Source organism: Sus scrofa, chromosome 12 (assembly GCF_054392235.1).
Source record: "Sus scrofa isolate SSC_HxYL_T2T_F1_AM1 chromosome 12, Sscrofa_HxYL_maternal_Yorkshire_Landrace_v2.0, whole genome shotgun sequence".
NCBI classification, from domain to species: domain Eukaryota; kingdom Metazoa; phylum Chordata; class Mammalia; order Artiodactyla; family Suidae; genus Sus; species Sus scrofa.
The window spans coordinates 47,328,055-47,350,661 of record NC_139394.1 but is presented as its reverse complement, the minus strand read 5'-3'; the positions used below and the strand labels follow the sequence as shown (position 1 = coordinate 47,350,661).

The 22,607-nt window shown below is 38.1% G+C and overlaps 1 protein-coding gene across 5 annotated transcripts in view; it reads left to right on the top strand.

Annotated features, from left to right (window-relative positions):
* The window catches only part of SUZ12 (SUZ12 polycomb repressive complex 2 subunit), a 48,413-nt gene extending 33,142 nt beyond the window's left edge, over positions 1-15,271 (top strand). For 4 of the 5 annotated variants that reach the window (XM_084985206.1, XM_005669069.4, XM_005669065.4 and 1 more), the window contains 8 exons: positions 1,191-1,296; positions 5,502-5,679; positions 8,332-8,417; positions 8,635-8,778; positions 9,421-9,578; positions 9,969-10,167; positions 11,410-11,489; positions 12,916-15,271. In XM_084985206.1, coding sequence (XP_084841332.1) covers positions 1,191-1,296; positions 5,502-5,679; positions 8,332-8,417; positions 8,635-8,778; positions 9,421-9,578; positions 9,969-10,167; positions 11,410-11,489; positions 12,916-13,261 — 1,297 coding nt within the window. In that variant the 3' untranslated portion in view covers positions 13,262-15,271. The remainder of the gene's footprint in view (positions 1-1,190; positions 1,297-5,501; positions 5,680-8,331; positions 8,418-8,634; positions 8,779-9,420; positions 9,579-9,968; positions 10,168-11,409; positions 11,490-12,915) is intronic. The other variant, XR_014821398.1, reaches the window with a different exon arrangement.
* Positions 15,272-22,607: the final 7,336 nt, after the last annotated feature.

Genomic DNA, 22,607 nt, shown 5'->3' with positions numbered 1-22,607 from the left:
CAGACTACCTGGATTCAGTTGCTAGCTCTGGCTATTTATTGTGTCATCTTAAGGAAGTTGCTTAACCCTCTCTCTGCCTCAGTTTCCTCTTCTGAAAAATGGAGTAATAGTATCTACTTCATAGAGTTGTTGGGAAGATTAAATGAGCCACATGAGTCTTAAAAATAGTGTCTGGCACATAGTAAGCACTCATTAAAGTTAGGTAATATCACCTAACAATTTCTCTGACTGATGAAGCCAGATTTTTTTTTTTTTTTTTTTTTTTGCCTTTTGGTTTTTAGGGCTATATCTGAGGCATATGGAAGTTCTCGAGATAGGGGCCACAAGGAGCTATAGCTGCTGGCCTACGCCTCAGCCACAGCAGCACCAGATCCCGGACCCACGGAGTGAGGCCAGGGATCTAACCTGCATCCTCATGGATACCAGTCAGATTCGTTTCCGCTGCGCCACAACGGGAACTCCAGTGAAGCCAGATTCTTGTTAGGCAGTTGTCGAGTATGGTTGAAGAATGGTATTTAGGTTAGTAGCATCATCAGTGTTTAATGACATGGAAAAAATAACAAACTATATATACACACAAATATGTACACACACATTAAAACTATACTATGAGTATGGGTGTAATTTGATTCTTTGATTAAACTGGTATTCCATTCATTCATTTGTGAAATGTTTATTGAGCACCTATATGTGCCAGGTGCCCTCAGGATCTTAGAGTTTCCAGAGTTGTCACTATAATCATCAATTAGGTTACTGGTCAAGTATAAAAGTCAAGAATTCTAGTTTAGGTGTTTTATAATAGTAAAGATAACAGAGAAGTAATTTTTAGTGGTTCCCTAAGGCAAGTATTATAACACTGTTGTTAGCCCATATTGAAAAGTATAAAGCCTGATCACATGCTTTATACTTAATGTTTAAAATTTTTAAGACCTTAGGCATATTATACTTTCAGTGGTTAAAGTTACATCTCAGTAGCTGTAGTAATGAAATAATTCTCTAGTAATAGTACAAATCATTAAAATTGCTTTTGTCAGGAATGGAGTGTAGGTATATTTTTAAATCTTGTCGGGTATGTAAGCTAGTTTATAATAAATTTAATAAATGCTTTTTAGTATAAATCTAAAGATGTAGAGTTTGTGTACTTAAAATAATACACAGGTTACTTTAAAGTGTATGTGTTTGTCTAACAGGCGCTTACAGCTTTTAGATGGGGAATATGAAGTAGCCATGCAGGAAATGGAAGAATGTCCAATAAGCAAGAAAAGAGCAACATGGGAGACTATTCTTGATGGGAAGGTATGGACTACTTAGAAGACTGAGCACGTTATAGTTATGAACTCCCATTTTTGATTGATGTTTTCTTCCCTAAATGCAAATTCATGTTGGAAGTAAAGAGTCCTCCTTTTAATACTTTGAAAAACACAAGTCAAAATTACATAGATAGAGTATTTAATGGAAGACATCACCCTTGGAGCCAGACTGCCAGGTTCAAGTCTCCTAACTATGTGGCATCTGGCAAGTTACTTAATCTTGTGTGTCTTGGTTTTCTCATCTGTAAAACAGGGCATAGAATTGATGAATTAAATGAAACAATTAATGAAATACACTTAGCACTGTGCCTGGCATAAAATAAGTGCTCAATAAATGTTAATTGATATTTTAAATTCCATTCATAGTAACAGCAGGTGACATGATGACTAGTAATAAATTTATCAAGAAATCTTCAACTCTTAATGAAGCAGGCTTAAAATAACTCTGCTAAGAAACTTAAATAAGTAGGCATATACATTTCTCGGCTAGGCATACTTAACAGAATACCAGTGTCATTTATTTCTGAATCTATTAGATTGGTGTACCAGCACAAGCAAAATCCTGAAAGGATTTTTCTTTTAAGCCTTTAAAAAATTAGTTTCAGGTTAACTTAGAACAGTATGTAATACTACTAAGGAAAATTACGGAAGCGTTTTCTGAGAACCTTTTACTTACAGATAATAGAACATACTATAAAGTTAAAAGAACTTAAATTTTTGTTTTTGTTTTGTTTGGTGTATAAACATAAGCATTGACAAGCACATCACTGAAGCATAGTGTTGAAATAGTTTCCTGTACATTTTGAATTTAGTCTGTGATAAAATTGATGTTAGATCTGTGTGGAAAAGATAAACTGTTCGTTATTTATGCAACAGGATTGGTCTCTAGCTATCTGGAAATAGACTTAAATTCTAGAAGGTTCATAAATGTATGTGTAAAAACTAGCACAGCATACCTTCAGAAAAAACACAGGTGAATATCTTGCTATGAGAAAAATTCTTCTAGGTTATGATGGAAAAGCTAAAAAGCATAAGATAAAAATGACTAATTAGGGAGTTCCCATTGTGGCTCAGTGGTTAACAAACCCAGCTAGTATCCATGAGGACACAGTTTCGATCCCTGGCCTCACTCAGTGGGTTAAGGATCCAATGTTGCTGTGAGCTGTGGTGTAGGTTGCAGACGTGGCCCAGATCCCAAGTTGCTCTGGCTGTGGTGTAGGCCAGCAGCTGCAGCTCTGATTGGACCCCTAGCCTGGGAACCTCCATATACTACGAGTGTGGCCCTAGAAAGACCAAAAAAAAAAAAAAAAAAGGCTAAAGTGAATCATTTCTATACTGTGAAAATCTAAAGTTAAAAGCAAACATGGGAGTTCCCGTCATGGCTCATAGGAAATGAATCTGATTAGGGTCCATGAGGACACAGGTTCGATCCCTGGCCTTACTCAGTCGGTTAAGGATGGCGTCACCGTGAGCTGTGGTATAGGTCACAGACATGGCTTGGATCTGGCCTTGCTGTGACTGTGGCATAGAAGGCAGCTACAGCTCAAATTGGACCCCTAGCCTTGAAACCTCCATGTGCCTCAGGTGTAGCCCTAAAAAGACAAAAGACCAAAAAAAAAAAAAAAAAAAAAAAGGCAAGCATGGACTAGGGCAAATATTTGTAACATACAAAGACTAATATGAATATGCAGTTAATAAAAAAAAGGTAAGCAATCTAATTAGAAAAATAGATAAAGGACAATCTGAAAGTTCTTAAAGCAACAAATACAGATGACCAGTAAGCTTGTAAAGAGATATTCAAGCTTATTAGTACTCAAAGACATGCAAACAAAATGAGATACCACTTTTGACTACAGGTAAGTTGGTACAGCCTTACTGGAGGACAGACTGTTAGAAGATAAAATTTTTAATTTTGCATAAAATTATTAATAATTCCCTCTAATATTTTCATTTTGTAGTCTTGTCACAGCTAGTTGTAACTGGTTAACAGAAAAATTGTACATAACAGATCTTGTCAGAAAATTTTAGATAGTGAATAATTGGGAAACACCTTAAATCTAAAAAGATAGCCATTCAAGACGCGGCTCGGATCCAGCGTTGCTGTGGCTCTGGCGTAGGCCGGTGGCTACAGCTCCGATTCAACCCCTGGCCTGGGAATCTCCATATGCCACAGGAGCGGCCCAAGAAATAGCAACAACGAAAGACAAAAAAAAAAAAAAAAAAGATTTTGAAAAGATAGCCATTCAAAAGAACAGTACTTTGACAAGATTCCCGTGACCTCACCTGCCCCACAAAAAGATTTCCGTGATATTTCATTTTTAACTAGTAATACATACCCACCACCTTTTACTAAAAATCATAATAGTGATTATCTCTAGGTAATGGGATTTTAAATGTTTATTTCTTTATACTTAATCTGTAGTGCTTGAATTATCTATAGGTATTTGCTGTCTTTATGTTTTAAATTTCTTAAAGGTTTTTTAAGTTTATTCAGAACAAATAAGGATTATATATCTTGAGTTAATGGTTTTTCCCAAGAAATTGAGGCAATATGAAATAGGCATCCTTTTTTAAGTCAGGTCATATAGATTTGCTTCTTTTTAATAGCTCTGTGTTACTCTTTTAGATAAATGTCACATAACTTACTGAACCAATGTCATTTTGGATAATTTGATTATTTTAATTTTTTTCACATTTTCAAAAATGTGATTATACTTGTACATGTATCTTTTTGCATTGCAAGTATTTTTATAAGATAAATTCCTGCATATAGACTGTCAAAATCAGTTTATATGCTTATACTTTCACCTCATTCTAGTCTAAAATTATGTTTTTTAAGAGGATTATTTGTAATGAAGGTACAAAAGAAATTTAGACTTCTATAGCAGTAAAACAAGTAGGAACCCACTGAAGATTTCTGTAAAAGGAAATAGCATGAAAGCAGTCTTTGAGGGAGTTCCCGTCGTGGCACAGTGGTTAACGAATCCGAGTGGGAACCATGAGGTTGCAGATTTGATCCCTGGCCTCACTCAGTGGGTTAAGGATCTTGCATTGCCGTGAACTGTGGTGTAGGTTGCAGACACGGCTCAGATCCTATGTTGCTGTGGCTCTGGTGTAGGCCAGCATCTACAGCTCCGATTAGACCCTTAGCCTGGAAACCTCCGTATGCTGCAGAAAGCAGCCCTAGAAAAGGCAAAAAGACCAAAAAAAAAAAGAAAGAAAGCAGTCTTTGAGAAGATTATTTGGTCTTCTGGATATGGATTGAGAAGTAGGGAAAACAGCTTAGATATTCTAGTAATAAAGTAGTAAGGATCTATATTTGGTTGTTATATACAATAGAAGCAAAAGCAAAAAATAAGAGTCAAATGTAATTCTGAAATTTTTAATTTAGGGTCACTAGTGGAATGATAATATTGGAACAAAAATAATTGTACATGGGAAGGAAAGAAAAGATAACAGATTCACATCTAAACATATTTTAGTTCAGGGTGACCTTGATATCCAAGTGGCAGCATCCATGAGACAGTCGAAGGTATATGGGTTTAGAGCTCAAGTATAAAGAATGGAGGTCCAGTTTGGGATCATCTGTGTAATAGGTAAATCCTTGAGGATGAGTGAGAGATAGGGAAATACGGCTAAGTATTAGGAAGGAATTAAGGAGCCAAAGAGAAGGGTTGTTTTATAAGTGGTTAGAGGTGGAGGAGGAAAGCCAGCATAGTTCAGTGTCCTAAAATTCAAAGAGAAGCAAGGGCAGTCGTCAGTGAAGCTGAGAGAAGTCAAAGAAAAATAGTAATTGCTATAATCATTCAGTTAACACAAAGAAAGTATCAGTCATCTAAGAGGTGGCAAACTGGTAGGCTTCAGGTATCATAGAGTTTTTGTTTTTAATTTGTTGGTTACCAAAAAGTAAAAAATGGTAGTATTTCTTCTGCGAACTTGGGAAAAATATGAAAATCTGTTTATGTGGGGCAGTGATTCAGTTATTGCCAATAAGTGGCTGCCTCTTTTAGACACCCTGAGGCCAACCCGATGATCTGTGGGCATTTGGGGTTTTTAAGGAAAAATCTATTGATTTAAGTCAAATCTGTATTGATGTATCATAATAAAAATTTTTTTTAAATATTTCTACAATGTCTTTCAATTCATTATTTTGGAATCTTCACTCTTTTTCATGTTTTCTCTTTTTTTTAGAGGCTGCCTCCATTTGAAACATTTTCTCAGGGACCTACGTTGCAGTTCACTCTTCGTTGGACAGGAGAGACCAATGATAAATCTACAGCTCCTATTGCCAAACCTCTTGCTACTAGAAATTCAGAGAGTCTCCATCAGGAAAACAAGCCTGGTTCAGTTAAACCTGCTCAAACTATTGGTATGAAAACATTGCTGTCAAAATAATGCTCTGCAGAGTTAGGACTTAGGTTTTTGATTAATTCATTTGGTCTTTTGCTCTCGTAATTATTCTTTGGGAAATATTATTTGACTTATTAGACAAATTATGAATAAATTAGTGTTCCCCTATATGAAATACAAAGTTTTGTGTTGAAGTGATCATCAGCAGTCCTTTATTCAAAACCTTTGTGCCAGATGGGGTGTTCTCTTGTGACACAGCAGGTTAAGGATCCTGCATTGTCATTGCAGTGGCTTGGGTTGCTGCTATGGTGCAGGTTCAATCCCTGGCCCAGGAACTTCTGCATGACATAGGTTCAGCCAAGAAGAACCAAAAAGCAAAACCTTTGTGCCAGATGTATGTAGGAGAATGAGGGGTGGGGTTGGTTTTGTTTGTTTTTGGCATACAGAAATTCCTGGGCTAGAGATCAAACCTGAGCCATGGCAGTGACACTACCAGGTCCCCAACCACTAGGCCGCCAGGGAACTCTCCTGGGGTTTTTTGTTTTGTTTTTTTCTTTTTAGGTCCGCCCCTGCAGCATATGAAAGTTTCCAGGCTATAAAGGTCAAATCTGAGTGCAGCTGCAGGCCTACACCACAGCCACAGCAAGGGATCTGAGCTGCGTCTTCAACTACACTAGCTTGCGGCAGTGCTGGATCTTTTAACCCACTGAGTGAGGCCAGGGATGGAACCCACAACCTCATGGATGCTAGTTGGGTTCCTAACCTGCTGACCTACAAAGGAAACTCCCTGGGGGGTTTTTGGATTTTTTTTTTTTTTTTTTTAAAGCATAGTATAGTATATATGCCATATATAACACCTCCAAATGAGGTATATAGGTAGCTAACTGTATGTCAATTTAGGACAAATTTTTCTACCAAATTTGTTTCAAACTCATGAGAAAACAATTGGTTTTCAGAGCTTTTTAGATTTTGGAACTGTATGCTTTTTAAAATTCACATCAACATTTGTGTATGTTGTAGAGCCAACTTCACTGTTTCAGAGTGTTTGAATAGTTTTAGGGCTGGAAGAGGATCATTATAACCTGAACTTTCACCAGGTTAAAGTTTGCAGTAAATCCTTAAGAGGAAAAACATTTACAAATTGTAGCAGTTAGCTCCCCTGAGCTAAGGCCCAGATTGCAGTATTCGTTCATTTTGTAACTGCCTGATGGAAACACTGTCCTTGACCTGAGAGCATACATATATTTTTCTAATTTTGTTTAAGAAGGCCAAAGGCTTAGGGCAGCTATCTTTGGCATATACCAGTAATGTCCATTGCGTGCAGGTCACTGTAAGAGTCGGGTTCAAGAGATAGAAGAAAGGACCCATGGGAGGTCAACTGTGGCTCAGCTGGTTATGAACCCAACTAGTATCCATGAGGATGAGGGTTCCATCCCCGGCCTCAGTCCACGGGTTAACGATCCAGTGTTGCTTTGAGCTGCGGCGTAGGTTACAGATGCAGCTCAGATCTGGTGCGGCTGTGACGTAGGCCAGCAGCTGCAGCTCGGATTAGACCCCTAGCCTGGAAACCTCCTATGCTGTAGGTACAGTCTTAAAAAGCAAAAGAAAGGACCCATGTCGGGGCAGAGATTTCCCAAGTAAATTGTAGTCTGGGCACTTCTCAGAATATTCTGTGGCCAATCAAACAGATAAAAGAATTTCAAAGAAACTGAGAACAGTTTTATACAAAACTGTAGATATGATATGACTACTTATGTCAGAGAAGATAAAAACTCTTAAGTCTGTGAAGTTTTACACCAAAAATATTAAGAGTGAGGCATTCCTGGAGTTCCTGTTGTGGCTCAGTGGTTAATGAACCTGACTGGCATCCATGTGGACTTGGGTTCGATCTGTGGCCTCACTCAGTGGGTTAGGGATCTGGCATTGCTGTAAGCTGTGGTGTAGGTTGCAGACACAGCTCAGATCCTGCGTTGCTATGGCTGTGGCGTAGGCCGGCGGCTACAGCTCCAATTAGACCCCTAGCCTGGGAACCTCCATATGCCACTGGTGCGACCCTAAAAAAGACCAAAAAAAAAAAAAAGTGAGGAGTTCCTTAGTAGCAGAGTAGGTTAAGGATCTGGCTTTGTGTCTGCTGTGGTACAGGTTTGATCCCTGGTCCAGGAACTCGTGCATTCTGTGGTGCAACCAAAGAGAAAATTACTCACAGTGATTAGCTTTTGGATTTGGAGTGATTGTTAATATAATCATTTTTATTTCTGTTAAGCCAGCATTTTGATGTCTTCTTCACTGCTGTACAGTGGGAATACAAAGACCAATCAAAACCACACTCTGATCATTGTACAACTACAGGTGTGATAAATTAATAAAAAAAAAAAAAAAACCCACACTCTGACCTCAAAGTGCTTAAAATTAAAACATTATAAAAATTACCGTGACTACATATAATTGGCTATTTTTATAATGTTTTAGGACATAGACTCTGGTTGTTAAAGGGAAAATATGGCTCCTGCCAATAAGGACCTTAATAGCTCATTAGGGTTGCTGATTTAGGGGATTGAGAGTGTTAAAAACACAAGAAGAATTTTGAGAAACCTTTATTGTTTAATTATTTTCACAAGATAGTTATTTCACTTTTAAAAGCAAATATTTTCATTAAAGTATATGTTTTCAGCTGTTAAAGAATCATTGACTACAGACCTACAAACAAGAAAAGATACTTCTAATGAAAACCGACAAAAATTAAGAATATTTTATCAGGTAAACATGACTGATTCTTGTTTTTACATAATCATGAGATGCCTTTGTTTTGCATGTTATATCTAAAATGTTTTGGCATATTTAATTAAAAAGAATGCCTCTGGCTTGATTTTTCTTTTAAATTGTTTTAACTATTTTTAAAGGTGATATTGAAACAAAATATCTTGAGATATGCAAGTTGGAGATTTGCTGTTTTTGTTTTCTGTTACTTTTAAAGTTCCTTTATAACAACAACACAAGACAACAAACTGAAGCAAGAGATGACCTACATTGCCCTTGGTGCACTCTGAATTGCCGCAAACTTTATAGCTTACTCAAGCATCTTAAACTCTGCCATAGCAGATTTATCTTCAATTATGTTGTAAGTAACTTCAGTCTTTTGAACTCATACATTATAAAACAATTTGACTTTCATAAATTGTACTTTGGGAGTTCCCTTGTGCCTCAGTTGGTTAAGGATCTGGTATTGCCACTGCTATGGCTTTGGTTACTGCAGTGTGCAGGTTTGATCTCTGACCTAGGAATTCCCATATGCTGTAGGTGCAGCCAAAAAGGAAAGGAAAGAGAAATTGTACTTTGTGCAGAATATACCAAAATTTTTCCATTTGGAATGCTGTGTTCATGAATTACAATGAATGATTCAGGATTTACATATATTTGCATAGTGTACCTATATTGATTCACATAATCCTCACACCAGTTCTTTGAATTAAGTGATTAATTAAGTGATAATTAATTTCCTTATCCTTGCTCAGACAGGAATTAAGCTTACGAAGTTACCGAGCTAATAAATGGCACAGCCAGGATTTTAAATACACAAATCTTTTTGACCTCAGGTCTCCTGACTTCCTGTTCACCATGCTGGTATTCCTGGCTTACTTTAGTTTTCCAAACATTAAGAACCCACAAATACTTTTTAATTAATTAAATTGGAGGGGTAGGTATTTAGAGTAGGATAATTAATATTTTCTTTTCCTAAACACCTTGCTATTTTTTGTTTCAGTATCATCCAAAAGGTGCTAGGATAGATGTATCTATCAACGAGTGTTATGATGGCTCCTATGCAGGAAATCCTCAGGATATTCATCGCCAACCTGGATTTGCTTTTAGTCGCAATGGACCAGTAAAGAGAACACCTATCACACACATTCTAGTGTGCAGGTAGGTAAAAAGGTCACACAACAAGTTTATTCTCTGACTTGTACTGATGTTGGAGGAATAAAGGGAAGCCAGACAAGGCTACTCTCTAGGTGGGACCCCTTCTTTCAGTATTAGCTAAGTCTTGGGAGTGGTATACTGCCTTATAACCCTCCCTGACTCCTATTTCTATAGAAGTTTTCTCACTTCTCCTTTCAGCTTTTTTCTGTGTTGTTAACGTCGCTCCTGCCCTAGTGCTTATAGACAGGAGGATTAAAGAAGTCTCCCAGTGGAAGTTTTGTGCATACCTAGGTAGAAACCTGTAAGGAAAGAATGTACTCCATTTGACGGATGTGAAATATAAAGAGCCTTCTCTGTGTTACTTAACATTACGTCAGCATTTCTTTCCATTAGGCCAAAACGAACAAAAGCAAGCATGTCTGAATTTCTTGAATCCGAAGATGGAGAAGTGGAACAGCAACGAACATACAGTAGTGGACACAATCGTCTGTATTTCCATAGTGATACTTGTTTACCTCTCCGTCCACAAGAAATGGAAGTAGATAGTGAAGATGAAAAAGATCCTGAATGGCTAAGAGAAAAAACCATTACAGTAATTATTGTTACTATTATCCACATCATCATCATCATCGACAATGATTTTAGAATTTTATGATTAAATTATTTTTGTTTGAAAACTAATTATTTAATGTGACTTAACTTTTGATTTAGTGTAAAAGAACTTTTTCTAAATTAAGGAATTTAGGAATTATAATTTTTATATTTTATTTTTATCTTTTTTTAATATTTTTATTAAAATATAGCTGATTTAGTATTGTCAACTTCTGCTGTACAGCAGACTGACCCAACCTCATACGCACACACACACACACATTCTTTTTCTCATATCATCTTCCATACTGTTCTGTCACAGGTGATTGGATATAGTTTCCTGTGATCTATAGCAGGATGTCATTGCTTATCCATTCTAAATGTAATTGTTTGTATAATTTTTATAATTGTGTCATTTTAAGAGTTACCACCTAGAGTCGCCGTCGTGGCGCAGTGGTTAACGAATCCAACTAGGAACCATGAGGTTGTGGGTTCGGTCCCTGCCTTTGTTCAGTGGGTTAACGATCCGGCGTTGCCGTGAGCTGTGGTGTAGTTCGCAGATGCGGCTCGGATCCCATGTTGCTGTGGCTCTGGCGTAGACTGGCAGCTACAGTTCCGATTCGACCCCTAGCCTGGGAACCTCCATATGCCGCGGGAGCAGCCCAAAGAAATAGCAAAGAGACAAAAAAAAAAAAAAAAAAAAGTTACCACCTAAAGGAAATACAGATTTTCTTCTTGTGATTTTGTATTGTTTTTTCATTTTATTTATAGGTAACTTTCATAACTTAGAATTTCCTTTTAATCAATTTATGTATATATCTGTGCTCTTTTTAAGACCACACCCATGGCATATGGAAGTTCCCAGGCTAGGGGTTGAATCAGACCTGCAGCTGCCAGCCTACACCACAGCCACAGCAACTTAGGGTCTGAGCCTCATCTGTGACCTCTGCCATAGCTCACGGCAACGCTGAATCCCTGACCCACTGCACCAGGCCAGGGACCGATCGAACCTACATCCTCACAGACACCAGTCAGATTTGTTTGTGCTGCACCACAACAGCGTTTCCCTTTTAAAATTACTACTTCAATAGATGCTGTTCTTAAGAACATTGCCATTTTTCTCTATAAGTAAATTGTGGTATTTTTTAGTTACAAAAATTCTATTTTTGACATTCTTTGTTTTTTTTCTTCTCTCAATTGTATATATTCTGTATTTAATAAATTTTTTTTTCTCTTTTTAAAGCAAATTGAGGAATTTTCTGATGTTAATGAAGGCGAGAAAGAAGTGATGAAACTATGGAATCTCCATGTCATGAAGCATGGGTAGGGTATTTCTCAACTTAAATATTCCATTTCTTTCGTGCTCTTTTTGTTGCTTCACATTCTATAAATCTACATTAGATTATTTAAAATTGTTATTTTAGGAGTTCTCTTGTGGCACAGTGAGTTAAGGTGTTGTCACTGCAGCAGTTTGGATTGCTGCTGTGGCATAGGTTCAGTCCCTGGCCTGGGAACCTCCACATGCCATGGCGCAGCCAAAAAAATAAAATAAAATACTGTTAATTTAAATATAATATGTCCTAAATATCCTAATTTAACTTAATTATAATTGCATAAAGAAAAACGGTAATCCTTAAAGAATGTATAAGGAAGGTGTTAGCTGCATCTAACAGCAGTTTTTTATTTAATGTGTCCTTTTTTGTTTTTGTTTTGTTTTTTTTTTAGTAATCCAATTTTCCTTCCTTTTATTGCTAGGGCATATATAAATATAATATGCCATGTGCTTACATGCCTGGAAATGCTGTTTATCACCTTTTTTTTTTTTTTTTTTTCTTTTCAGGGCCGCATCTGTGGCATATGGAGTTTCGCAGGCTAGAGGTCAAATCAAAGCTACAACTGCTGGCTTATGCCACAGACACAGCAACAGCAACACAGGATCCGAGCCACATCTGTGACCTACACCACACAGCTCATGGCAGCACCAGATCCTTAACCCACTGAGCAAGGCCAGGGATCGAACACACAATCTCAAGGTTCCTAGTCAGATTCATTTCCACTGCTCCAAGAACTCCTCCTATACTGGCATTTCAAAGTGGTGGGGAGTTGGTAAACTCTTTGGAGTTTTTCCAAACCTGCAGGAAGACCTTTACACAGACTCTATTAGACTCTGTTTCAATGGGTAACTGAGCAGCCTTCTCATTTATTTTTTCCACTGAACAGCATGGGGACCAGGTTATACATACATGTATAACAGCCTTCTCATATTTAGTTTGGGTCTCTCAAATTGTATTCGTTGTTATATGCATGCTACTTTCTTTCCACCAAAACATTAACAGTGGACATTTGTTGTGACATCTTCATTTTTTTCAAAAGTTTACCATGAACTGAAAATGTAGAGAAACATTGCTTCTGAAATAGGAAACTGAAAGAATAGTTAATATTTTATAGTTAATGAATTTGGTAATTTGGTGCTGGCAAGAAAAAAATATTTTATACTTTAATTGCTATATGTAATTTCATTAGGAAAAACAGAAATGACATTTATTTAATGAACTTTGGTTAAATCTCTTTAAATCTCTAAGCTCATTCGGGTGATTGAATCTCAGCTATACTATAGTTTTACTACTTGTTAAATCGTAACTTACTGAATTTGGGTAGAGTCCTACTGTTCTGTAATGGTTATCACTATTAGATGTGACCGAAATGCTTTCTATTGCTATTGATGTTTTGTGTTGTTTCTGTTAAATAGGTTTATTGCTGACAATCAAATGAATCATGCCTGTATGCTGTTTGTAGAAAACTATGGACAGAAAATAATTAAGAAGAATTTATGTCGAAACTTCATGCTTCATCTAGTCAGCATGCATGACTTTAATCTTATTAGCATAATGTCAATAGATAAAGCTGTTACCAAGCTCCGTGAAATGCAACAAAAATTAGAAAAAGGAGAATCTGCTTCCCCTGCAGATGAAGAAATCACTGAAGAACAAAATGGGACAGCAAATGGATTTAGTGAAATTAACTCAAAAGAGAAAGCTTTGGAAACAGATGGTGTCTCAGGGGTTTCAAAACAGAGCAAAAAACAAAAACTCTGAAAAGGCCTAACCCCCATGTTACGGACAAACACTGAAATTTCATTCTAGGGAATTCAGCCTCTAGGACGAGTTTTGTTTTTATTTTTAATCATAGGTTCCAAACAGGCACTGTCAGATGAAGTAAATGATTTCAACAAGGATATTTTTATCAGGGTTCTATTTCATTATGCAGCATTACATGTATATCAGTTTTATCAATGTCATTAAAAACATTCTGAAGTTTAAGCATGAAAAGCAATACTTTAAAGTATTTTTAACTTCATTTGTCTTATGAAATATATTGACTTGATAATCTAGAAATTATTTGATATACTTAAATTATAAAAATTTTTTTTGCATTTGTGACTGGCTGTTTTTCTACTTTGTAATTGTGTGAGATGTTCTCTTGGGGAGGGAAAATTGGAATGTGATTCCCTTTTAAAAACTGAAGATTTTTTGAAATTATGTTGCATTACTATTTGCAACCATACTTTGATCCTTGATTTTGAAATCATTTAACAATTTGAGTGAAAACTTACAACATAAAAGATATTTTTCATTACATAAGTTCATTTTACAATTTAAAAATAGCACTTCTTCATCTTAGGCCTGTTTGGGAACATGTTAATTTTTTACATTGTTGACCGACAGTGAAATGTCATGTTGGTTTATAAGGTTACTGACCATTTGTTTTTACATGGATAATTGTGCATTGCTCACCCAGTATATTTTTTTAAACTTGAATGTTTTGCTGTTTTTTTTTTTTTTCTTTTCTTTCCCCACTAGGTAATCACATGGAAAAATCAACTGTCCACATCTCTTCATTAGGATTGTAAACCAAGGGAAGAACGAGTTTGAGATTTCTAAGATGACACTTTTGAGGAAGGAAATGTTCTATAAAAATGAACCCAGAAAGTGTTGTAACTTTTTTTTTCTTTGCCAGGATGTCTTTGTAATGTATTTCATGATTAGAATATCCAATACAGATAAACTGACTTGAATCGTTTTGAGCAATTTTGCCCTGTGTTCTATGTGTTTTATGCACATATCTGCAGTTGGATTCTCTCCAACAGAAAGTGGTTTCACTACTGGCACATTAACAAGCAACAATAGATTTTTATTCCAACTCCAAGCACTGTGGTTGAGTAACATCACCTCAATTTTTTATTACCCTTAAAGATAACTGCATTTTCATATTCTTTATTTATAAAGGATCAATGCTGCTGTAAATACAGGTATTTTTAATTTTTTTATTTCATTCCACCACCATCAGATGCAGTTCCCTATTTTGTTTAAGGAAGGGATATATAAGCTTTCTAATGGTGTCCAGAAATTTATAAAATGTAAATACTGATTTGGTTGGTCTTTAAGATGTGTTTAACTGTGAGGCTATTTAACTAATAGTGTGGATGTGATTTGTCATCCAGTATTAAGTTCTTAGTCATTGATTTTTGTGTTAAAAAAAAATAGGAAAGAGGGAAACTGCAGCTTTCATTACAGACTCCTTAATTGGTAAGCTCTCCAAATGATGAGTTCCAGTAAACTCTGATTATGCCTCTGGATAGTGGATTTCGAGCATTTCTCTCGGGCTTTAATTTGCTAAAGCTGTGCACATATGTAAAAAAAGAAAAAAATAGATTATTTTAGGGGAGATGTAGGTGTAGAATTATTGCTTATGTCATTTCTTAAGCAGTTATGCTCTTAATGCTTAAAAGAAGGCTAGCATTGTTTGCACAAAAAGTTGGTGATTCCCTCCCCCAAATAGTAATGAAATTACTTCTGTTGAGTAAACTTTTTATGTCATCTTATAATAAAAGCTGAAAAAATTCCCTTTGTTTCTATTTATAAAAAAAAAATGCTTTTCTATATGTACCCTTGATAAGAGATTTTGAAGAAATCATGTAAGATGATAAAGCATTTGAATGGTACAGTAGATGTAAAAAAAAATTCAGTTTAAAAGAACGTTTGTTTTTACATTAAATGTTTATTTGAAATCAAATGATTTTGTACATAAAGTTCAATAATATAAAAGCTGTATTCTGTATTGTTTTTGTTTTTTATTGTTATGCATTGTTAATACATGCAAAATTTTGGCTTGGCTAGAAGAGTAAGGATCCAGGGGGAAAAAAAAACACTATCAGCAAAAGCTAGTAAGAAAGTGAGAAAAATTCATGTGAAATCCTGCTTTCAGTTCTGGTAACATCAGTTGCAGCTAGTATGTTATTTATGGTAATATATATATTTTAAAATTTATAGTCCAAAGTAATGTCAATATTAGTTAACCTAATGCTACTTCATCTTTGGTTGTGAATTTTGTCTTTTCTTTTTCTTTTTAATGAAAAAATTTACCTTGCCCTTTAAAAAGCACATAGATTAGAGTGGGATACAAATGATAATTATAAAGTAAATGTATTATATAATAAAATCGTATACTACGTTCTATGAGGTCAGTAGTTGTTGCAATTAGAAGAGTTAAGGGAAACTTTATAGAAGTATTGACAATTTCACTTTTCTTGCTTTATTTACAAGTAATAGCTTTCCTGTACACATGCTGCTCTGTTTTCTTTGAGCTGAGCACGCCTCTGCTTCCAAAATTCACTGCATGTTATGTGTGTGTAAGCACCGGCTTCCTTTTCATTACACTACTAGGTCAGTCTCACTGGCCTTAGCACTGCCTCAGGGTCTTAGTTGGTGCTCAAATATTTGGTCACATGTACAGAAGGCTTTACAACAGGCTGTGTTAAGTGTCTGCAGATTGACTACACAGACATGACACAAACCAATTTTAAAACCAGGGGAGCCATGGTTACAAGAGCTTGGGAAGGGAGAAGCTTGACATAGGGAGACTCACTAGGTTGCTGTTGCAATGGTCCAGGTAAAATACCAAACTACCAGAACACTGCCTGCAGGGAGGTAAGTGCCCAACTACTAACTGTTGAGTGGTGTTTCAGTGTGAAGGAATGAAAATGAATAAACAGTAACAAAGCCAAAACGGCAGAGTTTCAAAAAAGAAGCAGTCCTGTAACAAAACAAGATAGCATAGCAACTTCAGGTTTAATGAGTTCGGTAAAAGGAAAATGAGTTAGAGAAGTTTATCATGAATATTTTAAAAATGAGGCCACAGCAAGAGGGTGACAGGGCAAAGGAAGAGACCAGGGAGAGTGGTGGACAGGAGGGTTGGAATTTATAGACTGAGGAAGACAGAGAAGACCAGAGATCAAGTTACCAGAAAAAGAAAGGGATGAAATCAAGAACACAAATTGATTCAGCTTGCTAAAGATGAGATTTTACTAATAAAACTGTTGGTCAAAAATAGGTACTCAATGACATTTCTGGTGGGAAAATAAATTAGCACAACTTCTAGAAAGAACAGTTTGGGAATTTCCATTAAAATCACAATGCACTTAGAGTTCCTGTCGTGGCGCAGCGGAAACAAATCCAACTAGGAACCATGAGGTTGTGAGCTTGATCGCTGGCCTCACTCAGTGGGTTAAGGATCTGGCGGCATTGCCGAGAGCTGTGACGTAGATCAAAGACGTGGCTCAGGTCTGGTGTTGCTGTGGCTCTGGTGTAGGCTGGCAGCAACAGCTCCAACTAGAGCCCTCACCTGGGAACCTCCACATGCTGCAAGTGTGGCCCCAAAAAGACAGAAAAAAAATCATAATGCATTTAACCTTTAAGCCCATCTTTAGGAATTTATCCTACAAATAAACTGAAACACATATAAGTTGGCAAATTGTTACCACTGTTGAAAACTGCAGCTTAGATACAAGTCATCAGTAGGAGATTGGTTAAATAAATGATAAGCCATGTAAAGTGTAATACTAGACAACAATTGATGCGGAACAGATTCCAAGACCTAAGATAAAGAATACAGAACAGTTTCTAATATGCTTCCATTTTTTGAAAAATTACCATGTGCCCATATTTGCTTGAGTTACAGAATATAATAAGGACACACAGAAGCAACTGCTTTCAGGGAAGATGGCTGGAGCAAAGGACAGATAGGAAGGAGCCTCTCACTGCCATTTTTGAAATTCAATTTTTAAAACTGCCTATTTTGTGGTGGTTAACATTTAAAAATTAAATCTAAAAAATAGGAAAGGGAGTTCAAGAAGAGGGGTGATTTTTCACTGGGAACTAGGTATAATGGATAGTGGTTAGCACACAGTAAACTTGCAGTGGGTTAATAAGTAAAACAGCAATTTCACTGTCAAAAACAGTTTCTCAACATTCAATGTATACATGCTCTGTTTGTTAAAAGTAATCTAAATAGTATGCTGCTTCTAGAAAAGTAGAAATACACGAGGTTTTGTTAACCATACCAAGTACCATGTTAAAACATCATTCATGATTCCCAGTTGTTGGCAGAGAAAGAATCCTATCTTCCTAATCTGAATTCATCCATCCATTCAGTCTTCTCTCCATTTATGCAGTCTCCCTTGAGTGGAGTGGAAGTACCAGAGCACAGCGTGGTACATACCATGCACGCTGGTGTTCTCCACACACAGTCTGTGACCCAATTTCTGGAACATCTATGCCTATGTACTATTTTCTACACGTGGAAGGTTGATTTTTATACAGAGGTAAAATTCCTCTCAAGAACATTCTAAGACAAACGAGGTGGTTACTCAAATGTCACATGGATGAATCACATTAAAAGCTATTTCCAGAGAACAGAGTGGATTTGTCCTGGACTACTGATTTCCCATTTCCGACTACCATGCCATCCACATGACAAAGCTCCAACCAGGGGCCACCTGCAGATGCACCATCTCCCGGAACCATGTTTCTGTCCACACTATTCCTTCCTTTTTCACAACCCAAATACCTTCCACCTGTTCGTCTAGCAGGCTACTGCTATTCAGCTGTTCTTTCATTCATCCATGAATATGGGCCAACACTTAATCTCCAGTACTACGAATGAGAAGTTAAGATGCAGGTCCTATTTCAAGGGATCTCCCAGCCCTCACGGGTCAAAATTACAGTCACTTCTTCCTTCTGTCTCTAAACAATCCTGTATCTCTTTGCTAGATTTATTATTTCAGGAAAAGGATGAATTTATACACTTATCAGAATAAAAGCTTTTTATACTTTGTGGCAAGCATATAAATCACCACCTGGTACAAGTACCTAGAATATAACAGGGGTCCCACAAATCTTAGCTTCTTTCTTCTTCACTAATTCCACTAAGATTTTTCTTGAGTGGGTTCTCTTCTAATATGGGGAGCTAGTTCTGTGAAGCCCTGAAGGAAAAGGACCATGGTTGCCAGTGGATAACGAGGCTGAAAGAGCCTTCTTTGCTCATGAATACTTCTTGTGGCCTTGGCCTTAGCTAGGCATGAGAATGCAAAGATGAATAAGCCAGACATTGTTCCTGTCCTCGTGAATCTCAAATTCCAGAGAGGGAGACACTCACCTATGTTTTTACTAAACCACGTTCCAAAGTGTCTCATCTCCAACTGGTGTCCTGGGGATGCTGGGTGGCATGGACTGGGGTAGCACGATGGGAGATCAGGTAGTTGAGAGGTGTGTATTTGATTGCCAACTCTGGTGTCTTTTGCAGCTTCTAAACTCAAAGTTACTGAATCACAGTGAGTTTGTTTCTTCAACTATGAAATGGAATTAAAACGCCTCCTTCAACAAGGGATCTAGCACCGTAACCTGCTCTTGCTTAGCATCGCTATTCCCTTCCCAACAACCACATGGTTTTTGCCACCTCAAACCTCTGCTCCCACCTCTGAAGGAAATATCATATGCTTGGTCCTCTTCCACGAGCTATGTTAACAACATGGAGGAGCCTCCCGAGATGATATTAACAAAGTCTAATTCTCCTAGAAAACTGCAAGTTTTCTTTTCTTTCTTTTTTTTTTTTTTTTTTTTTTTCCTTTTCAAGGCTGCACCTAAACATACGTAAGTAAGTACCTTGGGCTAGGGGTCAAACTGGAGCTGCAGCTGCTGGTCTACACCACATCCACAGCAACACCAGATCAGAGCCACATCTGTGACTACACCACAGTCTGTGGCAACGTCAGGTCCTTAACCCACTGAGTGAGGCCAGGGATCAAACCCACATCCTCATGGATCCTAGGCTGGGTTCCTAACCCGCTGAGCCACAACAGGATCTCTCAAATCTGCAGGTAACATCACCTTACACAAAACTAATGAATACAGGTGGCACAGAAAGGTCACTTTTCATTAAGTCAACATTAAATTCTATGAAATAAAAGTTTTGAGATTAGTTTTATTTTGCTGAACATGTTTCCATTTTTTTGGTTTGTTTGTTTTGCTTTTTAGGGCTGCACTCGCAGCATATGAAGGTTCCCAGGCTAGGGGTCCAATCAGAGCTGTAGCCGCCGGCCTACACCACAGCCACGACAACACGGGATCTGAGTCTCATCTGCAACCTACACCACAGCTTGTGGCAACACCAGATCCTTAACCCACTGAGCAAGGCCCAGGATCGAACCTGCGTCCTCATGGATGCTAGTCAGATTCGTTAACTGCTGAGCCATGATGGGAACTCCCCGGTTTTTGTCTTTGGAAGACAAAAAAAAAGGTCCTGGTATCAACTCAGAAGAATTTATCAGGGAGTTTCTGTTGTGGCTCAGCAGGTTAAAAACCTGACTAGTATCCATGAAGATTCGTGTTCAATCCCCGGCCTCAGTGGGTTAAAGGATCCAGCATTGCTGTGAGCTGCAGTATAAATTGCAGACGCGGCTTGGATCCCTCAATGGGGCTGTGGTGAAGGCTGGAAGCTGCAGCTCTGATTTGACCCCTAGCCTGGGAACCTCCATATGCCGAGGGTGTGGCCCTAAAAAGACAGAAAAAAAAAAAAAAAGTATTTATCAGTGCCCATGCATCAGGAAATGTAGGTCCCAGACTTTTAGATTTCATAGACCAGTAATACACAGTTTAAATTTGGGGGCTTTTTATTTTGTCAAATAAGAAGATAGGCAAACAAAACAAGCAAACCTGACATCTACAGTCACTTTCATTTTTTGTTTTTTCAGCCACGCCAGCAGCAGCATGCAGAAGTTCCTAGGCCCGGGATCAAACCCACACCACAGCAGTGACCATGCTAGATCCTTAACCACAAAACCACCAGGGAACTCCTGTCAGTTTCATAAAAGGGCAGACAGTTCAAAAGGAGCAAGAAGGATACTTTCAGAATAAAGGATAGTCTTTCAAAGAGAATAAATTGAGATTTATCCAAAAAATCACTATGGAGACACTTTGAATTACTCTGGAGCAGTTACTCCCAATTCTGCCTTCATAATACAATTATTTATTTTTAAAAAAAGTGAGCTCCACTGACACGAATTAAATCAGGATCTTTGCTATTTTTAAAACCTCTCAGAGTTCCCGTTGTGGCGCAACAGAAACAAATCTGACTAGTAACCACGATGTTGCGGGTTTGATCCCTGGCCTCACTCAGTGGGTTAAGGATCCAGAATTGCCATGAGCTGTGGTGTAGTCGCAGACGAGGCTCAGATCCTGTGTTGCTATGGCTACAGTGTAGGCCAGCGGCTGCAGCTCCGATTCAACCCTTATTCTGGGAACCTCCATGTGCCATGGCAGCAGCCCTTAAAAAAAAAAAAAAAAAAAGAGCAAAACAAATTAAAAAAAACCCCACAAAATAAACAAAACCTCTCCAGGGAGTTCCCTGGTGGTCTAGTGGTTAGGACTCAGCATTTTCAGCACTAAGGTCCAGTTTCAATCCCTAGTCTAGGAACTGAGATCCCACATCAGGCTCCTGCACACGACTGCCAAACAAACAACAACAGAAAACTCATCAGGAAATTTTAATGTGCAGCCAGGGTTGAGAATACCGTCAGCAGTTAAATGAGCTAGGTAACGTGGTGTATTATACCAGCGAAGGAAGACAGAATAAAGAGTAGATGCCACAAACTTCCAACAAGAAAAAACGTACCTCATACAAATGAATAGGCATCAGAACAGCTGCAGACTTTTCCTTGGGAGACAATAAAAAGCAATGCATTCAAATTCTCAGGGGAAATGGTCTCTAACCTAGAATTCTTTTTTTTTTTTTTTTGTCTTTTCTAGGGCTGCTCCCTCCGCATATGAAGGTTCCCAGGCTAGGGGTCAAATCGGAGCTGTAGCCACCAGCCTAAGCCAGAGCCACAGCAACACAGGATCGGAGCTGCATCTGCGACATACACCACAGCTCACGGCAACGCCGGATCCTTAACCCACTGAGCGAGGCCAGGGTTTGAACTCACAACCTCATGGCTCCTAGTCGGATTCGTTAACCACTGCGCCACGACGGGAACTCCTAACCTAGAATTCTTAATGAGTCACAGCCAAAAGCAAGATAGAATAAAAAGATTTTCAGACCTCCATTTTTCACAAAATTTATCTCTCGGGCATCCCTTCTCAGTAAATGGAAGTCACGCTCCACTGAAATAGAGGAATGACCCAAAAAGGAGGAAGACGTGGAACAGTGGAAACAAGTGCAACTGTGGCTCTGTGTTGCTCGATCCATCCATCCTGGCACTGGCTGGTTTATATCCGTGTGACAAGTTTTAAATGAGTTTAGGAGACACCTAAATGAGGGCGTTACTTTCCCAAAGAACTGATCACACTAGTTGATATGGAACTAAATCCTTCAAATTTAACAGAGGAGCTAGATGCTTACTTTGCTCCTCGCCACAGGGAAGCCGCTCCTAAGAGCTGTATTTCCCTTTTGTCTGCTTACTCTATGTTTGTTTGGACATTAAAAATCTATTTTATAGCTTCTGAATTTACGCTTCTGAGAAGGGGAAGTCACATCATTTCCTATTCCTCCTGCTCGGTACAACTATAAACCCTGGGAAAAAAGATAAAACAAACATAAGACGCCTCTGACAGACGGCCGAGGGACCTCAAAACCCGAGGAACGCGACACTGTGTGTTGCTAGGGTTCTCTTCCTGTCTTGTGTATCTCAGGCTTGGGCTGAAGAAGCGAGCAACGTGGAAGTGGCAAGAGGCACAGATAAAAAGGCCCCAACAAATCACGCTCTCTGTAGCCAAAGGACCAGGAAAGGGGCAGCCTACAAGAAGGAAACCTACAGCCAACCACCAGCCTGCTCCAGGCAAACACCTCTGCACGGAGAGGAAGGCTGGTGGCCACAAAAGGAACCTGTGAGGAGTGACTTTATTTGGGGGGTATAAATAATTTGCGGGGTATAAATAATTAAGGACCTTGAGATGAGATCGTCTTGGGTTATCTGGGTGGGTCCTAAATCCAAGACAAGTGTCCTTCTAAGAGATCGAAGGAGGTGGCCATGCGAAGACAGAGGCAGAGACTGGAGTTAGGGAGCCTGGAACCCAGTCAAGGAATGCGTGTGGCCACCAGAAGCTGGCA